The sequence below is a fragment of the Gavialis gangeticus genome, unplaced genomic scaffold (genome assembly GCF_001723915.1).
Source record: "Gavialis gangeticus isolate Ggan-Ray unplaced genomic scaffold, GavGan_comp1, whole genome shotgun sequence".
Lineage (NCBI taxonomy): Eukaryota > Metazoa > Chordata > Crocodylia > Gavialidae > Gavialis > Gavialis gangeticus.
This window is the reverse complement of record NW_017729024.1, coordinates 88,510,001-88,516,770: the sequence shown is the minus strand read 5'-3', so window position 1 is coordinate 88,516,770 and position 6,770 is coordinate 88,510,001. Positions and strand designations below refer to the sequence as shown.

At 37.0% G+C, this 6,770-nt stretch overlaps 1 protein-coding gene across 5 annotated transcripts in view; it reads right to left on the bottom strand.

Annotated features, from left to right (window-relative positions):
- The window catches only part of PTCH1 (patched 1), a 106,325-nt gene that overhangs the window by 18,692 nt on the left and 80,863 nt on the right, over window positions 1-6,770 (bottom strand). For all 5 annotated transcript variants that reach the window (XM_019517346.1, XM_019517345.1, XM_019517347.1 and 2 more), the window contains 3 exons: window positions 5,042-5,225; window positions 3,160-3,440; window positions 1,528-1,665 (listed from right to left, as the gene is read on the bottom strand). In XM_019517346.1, the coding sequence (XP_019372891.1) occupies window positions 1,528-1,665; window positions 3,160-3,440; window positions 5,042-5,225 (603 nt within the window). The remainder of the gene's footprint in view (window positions 1-1,527; window positions 1,666-3,159; window positions 3,441-5,041; window positions 5,226-6,770) is intronic.

The window sequence follows — 6,770 nt, the reverse complement described above, 5'->3', positions numbered from 1 at the left end:
CATTCGTCAGAAGATATTAGGGACCTTGCTGTGGCTTGTGATATGTGGGTAGAGATGGAGTGGATGTTCCTGTGGACTCTTTTGGATTAAAGGTTACTCACAAGGCTGCCTCAAATGGCAGGGGACTAGACTCAATAACCTCTAGTTTTGTGTTCTCCTTTCATTCTTTGATACTACTGGACTTCAGTGATACTACTGAAAAGCAGAAAATAGTAACAGACAGGGCATGGTCCTTCCCAAAGCAGTGCAACTGGCTTGTCCAGAGTCATCTGATCTTAAAGTCTCTCTAATATGGCCCCACTCCATATGGACTAGAAATATTAAAATCTTCTGATAAATGTTTGAGAATGATCCTGGATTGGGAGTGTGAAGAACCTTCTCTTTATCAGATACTAGGAAACATTAAGGAACACACTCATTTTACACTCTGCCCAAGGAAAAGAAATAATTTCATGTGCCTTTTCAGGAATTACAGTTTGCAAACAAACTGTTTACTTTATCAAAGTTAGAAGTGGTAGGAAATAGGGTATAGAATGGGGGCCCAGATAGACCCTTGAGCATGACATGACAAATGTCACCTAAAAGCCCAAGATTTTCAAACCTGGATATTGAAAACTACAGATTTTACTGCATAGTTTGTCACTTAAATAAATGGTCTGCTGAGGTCCTAGAGCTTTCATTAGCTTATCTCAGAACTGCAGTTGATCAGCACTTTGGAATAAGTCACTAATGTAAGTGCTTAAATGTAAATTAAGGTATCTAAACTTTGACATCTAAGTTTGAAAATGCTGGTGATTGTCTCTTGATTTTTTTGCATTGCTTTTCAGTTAGCAGGAGAACTGTAGGATTGGGTCCATTACATTAATCATCAATCAATATGTTTTGAAAGAAATATGCCAACAGGGAGAGATTTTCAAAGCCAGAATCCAATTCCCATTATAAATCTATGGGAACAAGATACCCAGCTGCCACTTACATGGCTGAAAATCTTTTCCAGCAGCCTAGTTGACACAACAGGCAGCATCTAGATACAACAGGGCACAAACAATGTGTATGTTATAAGATCTTCAGCATTACTTAAGGACAACAACAGAGGCCTAAGATAGAGTGGTAGTATCTGAGCTGACACACGAGACCCTAACAGCTCTGCTTAGCCAAAATTTTCATATGGATCACAGAAATACCTACCATAGTTTCGCGTTACTTTAAGCTGAGATTTGTAATGTAATAGTCAAACACTTAATAAGGCACTGTTGACTTGAAATGAAATAATACCTCTTATTTTATGCATCACTGACTTCATAGATGCAAATTATTATATCAAATCAATTGGAGTTTATCAGGACAATTTGACTTGCACACTAACCCTTGTGCAACGTTCAAGCTTGTTTTTTTTTCTTCTTAAAAATCAGAGCACTTATTTATACCTCTGAATGCTTTTTTTTCAGAGCAAAATTTTAAGGATGTATTTTTAAAAATTGTGAACAAAATATTTAGTACGTATGCTTTAAAAAGTGTTGTACTTACCAAAGCAACATGAACCGTGAATTCCACACCTATGCCAACAGAGGCAATCAGGATAACTACAGGCACTGCACTCAGCTTTATTCCAATGAGACCCATCATGCCAAACAGTTCCACTGTCATCAGAGCCAGCACCACCACCTACATGATTTCAAACGTCCGTTAGTAACATCTTGTACTCTAGAGAAATGAAGATGATTCAAAACAGTACAGGGATATAAAATACATCCCTTATGGCAGTCCTCCTCACACCCTCAAAGGCAAGCTGTTTTGTTTTATCTCATTTAATTCAATAGCAATGACTCTCAAGAGTCAGTTTAAATTATTCCCTCAGGAGCCAGTGGACAGAGCAAACTTCGATTTTCTATTGGTCACAACTTGTCCATGCAATCTCAAACATAATTTATTCTTCTTCTCTATCCGTACCCTTCAGAATATAATGTTTCTGCTTTCATTTTGCTAAACATAAAATAAATGAACTTTGATGCAACACTTTTTGTACAACTTATGGAGTAAGTGAAGATGACTCTAGAGTAAGTTTAAAGTCCGGAAGAAAGTGAATGCTGTAATCAGCTGATGAGTTTCAGGTTACAGAGGGCCTCTTAGCTTTAAAGAAATGTGGAGGGATTGGGATGGACAAAGCAAACAGTTAAATCTAAAAGAAAGCTTTTATTTTTCTTTCATCTACCTTGTAAAAAAAATGACAGGGGGAATCTGTGGAATAGGTTAAAAAGTTTCTGGAGTCAAGAGAAAAAAATACATATGCTTTTAAAAGGGATGGAGGACTAAAGCCCCCTTCTTCAAGAAAAATGTAGAAACTACAATAAATGATTTTATAAGCTAATGAATCATGAATGATAACATAAATTGCTTAAGTGCTGTGAAAAATATTCTAGACTAAACATTTACCTTTTAACATACCTGGAGTACAAATATACATTACAAAAACTAGTAACTGCTCTGTGCTTTTCTACCTCTGGCATTTTATAAGCTATACAATAGTTTATGGAATTTAAACACAGGAACATCATCCTTCAATTTAACGTGAATGTTTACTGCAAGGCTAACAGTGCCTTGCAGAATACATTGAAGGAGTATTTTATACAATTAATATTTTACTGTTCTTTCTCTTGGACAGAAAAATTACACTCCTTGCTCAGTGCATATTGATGTACAACTGTTCTCCTAACATCCTAACTACTCGTATCTTTCTAAGGGTCATGTCAGTACAAGAATTTATTGTTTATGGGCAAGCTACAATCACTGAAATGGTCACAAAATATTTTTGTTTGTTAAATTAAAAAGAAAAAAGAAAAATTGGTAATAGCTACTTAGCATTCCTATTTCTCTTTGTGGCTTATTTCTCATCTTGCTGGGTATCTGAGCAAGGGCAAAAGTTTAGATAACTTTATAAGAAAGCTTTAAAGCTACAAGAGCATGGCCCAAAGATTAAGGTTATTAAGGGTTACAACTTTTGCCATGAACCCTGCCCCCTCAAGTTGAATAAATATATCATGAATGATGCAATATACATACTCCACCAGAGGCCCAGACATAAACAAAACCTTTCCGACTACAGCAAGAGCTATGCTGAAAGGAATTTGACTTCAACAAAGACCCTTATAATAAACTTACAATGATCCCAGCTGTCCAGGGGTTTAGGAGGAAGAGGGCACACACCAGAAACGTGCAAGCCAAAACCACACTAATGGACAAGAGAAGCCAGTGGCGAAGCCCAATGTACTGTTCCCAAAAAAGAAATGGGTATCCATTTGGGTAGCTGGAGATCCCCAGGCTGGTGTAGTTATTACAGATAGCTCTCACTTTCTCAATAGCTTCCACAAAGTCAGAAGTTTCACGCAATCCATTGAGGTAGAAAGGAAACTGAGAATATTCAATGGGCTCAGCTGCTGGAACTAGGACAAAGATAATAATGTTTCAATACAGATTTTGTAAGGAGAAAAATTTGAAAGAAGTAAACATGATGAAAGCACTTTGTTCTCTAAAGCAAAATCTAAAATAAGTTAAATTTGAGGCAAGTTTAACCCCAGAAGCTTTGTGACAAGTGGATGTTTTTAAAAACCCTCAAAGCATAGGAGCAGGACATGTTTTACCGTGCAACCTAATAGAATGATTGTGTGTATCAAGATCAGCTTGATATTATTTACAAGCAAATGCATATGTATTAGTATACATATACACTTCTATAACACGTAACTGAAATGCATTATATACAGTTTTCTGTATATAATGCAAAACGAATAAAAGAGCAGCCTTCCCAAAAAGTTCCCCCATATCTTAAACATTTTGTTTACAGCAAATTAGTTTGGAGTAAAACTCCATACTCCAGTTGTTATGCTAGTGTACTTCTATGAAAATCAAGTACACTTCTTTTAGATTAGTGGAGTGGCATGATCAAACTACAGTGTAGTAGTGAATGGGGCCTGCTAGTTTTTAGTATTTCAGTTGAACAGTCCGAAAGTCAGTCGGGAAATGTATTTGTTACATTATCCACAAAAAGAGGTAAAAACATATAACTAATGGTTTATTGAGGAAATACATAACTTTTTATCCTTTAATAATCTGACAAACTTAGATTTTCCATGCTTCTTTTTGAATGTAATGCTAAGTCTACTGTAATACCCCCCCCAAAAAAAAAAAGAAAGAAAAAAAGGCTTCCACAGCAAGCATTTTGTTATTGCTGCTGTGTGTTCCAGACCCTGCAGGGTCATTCAGTTGACTTGCTAAACATGATTTGCCTTATTATAATCTCAACTATAAATTTTCATTAAGACAAGACTTGGCTGGCTGCCACAAAGCTCTAGGGTTCAGATACAGTGAAGCACAACTAGCTTGTTATCCAATCACATTTCCAAGAGAACCAAACTCTCCTTCCACCTCCATCCCTCATTACCCAACTAGAGATCTACCAAATAAATCTAATGTAAAAGCAAAGCAGACCAACTCAGGATTACCAGTTCAGAATGGAAAGTGGTGAATGGGGGGTAGGTAAAAAGGAAGAAGAACACGCTCTTCCACACATCTCTGCACTACCCAAACATCTCTAGCATAATACAGGTGTTGATGACTTATATGAATGACCTAACTTGCCAAAAATTCCTTCCATGCTAACTTGGCAAATTTAGGATAAACATGATATAATTCTCTGTGATGAAACACAGAAATAGCAAAGGCAGAATACCCTACAAACCCTACTTACAACAAGGCTTCCTTAACTTATAAAATTAACAAGCAATATGCAAAATTGTCTACTGTAAGTTTCAGAGCTTAGATACAAACTATTATATAGAATGAATTTTTCAAGATGATAAAGCCCTGCAGCAGTACCACACGATGCTATATCCGTCTGCCGAGGTTTTAAGGTAACACAATATATTGTTCTGTTTATGCTTCCAGGACCTGTACAGTATCAACTAACTAGAGTGTTACTGAGCCTTGAAGGAAGGAGTGAGGCACTTATATAAACTGTAGGACATTAAGATGAAATTTTACTTACTTCTCAGCCTTGTTTCTGGCATATAGTCTGCTTTGTCATGGACCCATTCTGGACGGTGAGGCCGGATGTTGGCTTGTGAGGCAGCATAGGCCACGGGGTCATTGCTAACCCAGGCTGTCAGGTAGATGTAGAAAGCATTTGGGTTAATGATCCCATCTGCATCCACCAGACGCTGTTTAGTCAACTGCAACATGAAAAGATTAGAAGCTTTTCAGAATAGAGTTTTTTCAGGACTTTTTTATGCACAGCTTAAAACAAAAGATGACAGGAAGATGCAATGCATGTGGACATACAGTATGTGACTGCACATGAAGTGACTGAACAGAAAAACTATTGTTTGGAAATGAGTGCAAAACATCTAAATATCAAAAAAAGAAAATCACTACAGAAGTGTTGTATTTATTTTGTGAACAAGATATGATATTTATTACAAACACTAACCTAGCAGATGGTTCCAGAATAGACTGAACCAATTAAACATGAATTCTGAAAGACTGTCTACAGCCAAGGGGGAAAAACGACCAAGTTGGAGCAAAAATATTTTAAGAAGGAAAAAAAAAACCTGGCAAGAGTCCCTATACACGTCTGTGTGCAGTTAACCTCTGTTGTTAACACTGAAGGAAATGCCACCCAGTAAATGGAGGAGAGCTATAAAAATAAAACAACATCTGTATAAATTTTGCTAACACTTGCCTCCTATGACCTATGTATTCAGAAAATGCCCAACGCCAAGAAGGCAGACGAATGCACTGTGTTGCTTGGGTCATTGTAGGCAAATGTATCTGCAGGGTAGCAGTGGTAGTGTATTTCCAGGGTTCATAGCCAAATGTTGCAGAGCAAAAGCCATGCCCGAGGACTTTCTGGATGAAAAGCATTTTGTATTTTTTTGTTTTGTTTATTTTAAATTCTGGCCTGACTCCAGTTTCAGGTCTTTTTAATGAAATGAAAAACAACAGTGACAGCAGTTAAAAAAAAGAAAAAAGAAAAAGAAAGTTGAATTCCAAGGATCTGGATTCAATTAATCCACAGGATATGCAACAACTGTATGTCTTCAAGCTGTCTTTGGAATTGCACAGTACAGCTCACAGCCCCTGTGGGTGCACCACACTTTTCTCCCTCCCAGGCACAGGAAATTATATCAGCAGCCATGGTCCAATCACATTTGTTCCACGGTGTACCTGGTACATACCACCAAACAAAACTACTTGGGCATCTCCATCCTCTGCTTAATTCCTAGCTCAGGCTCCTGTCAGACTTGATACTGTGCTACATGTTGCCATACGGCACTGTGTTTTACACACCATAGTAACTTTGAACAATGTACTCCGTAAATCTGTCACCTTTAATGCCAGCAAAAAAAGGCAGACAATAAACAGAGCTGCCGGAAAGATCATTAGAGTGACTATTTTTTGCCCAAAAGCACAGAGGCTTGACTATGCTTCTGACAGAAGAGAAGCCATTTGACTACAATATTTTTCTTAATAGTCTTAAAATCTAATTTTGATATCAAGAGTCAAACCAGTGTTCTGTCTTCCAAATGTGATCATCATAAAAAACTGTAAATGCAGCTATATTTTATGATTATGATAAAAAAAGGAGTTCTGATGTGTTTTATTCAGGCAGCTTAACCAGCTGACATTCCTAATTCTAGTACATCTTTATGTTTAGTAATGATGGTACACAAATATTATACTGTATGCGATTTCTCTAATTCTATTGTATCCATTAC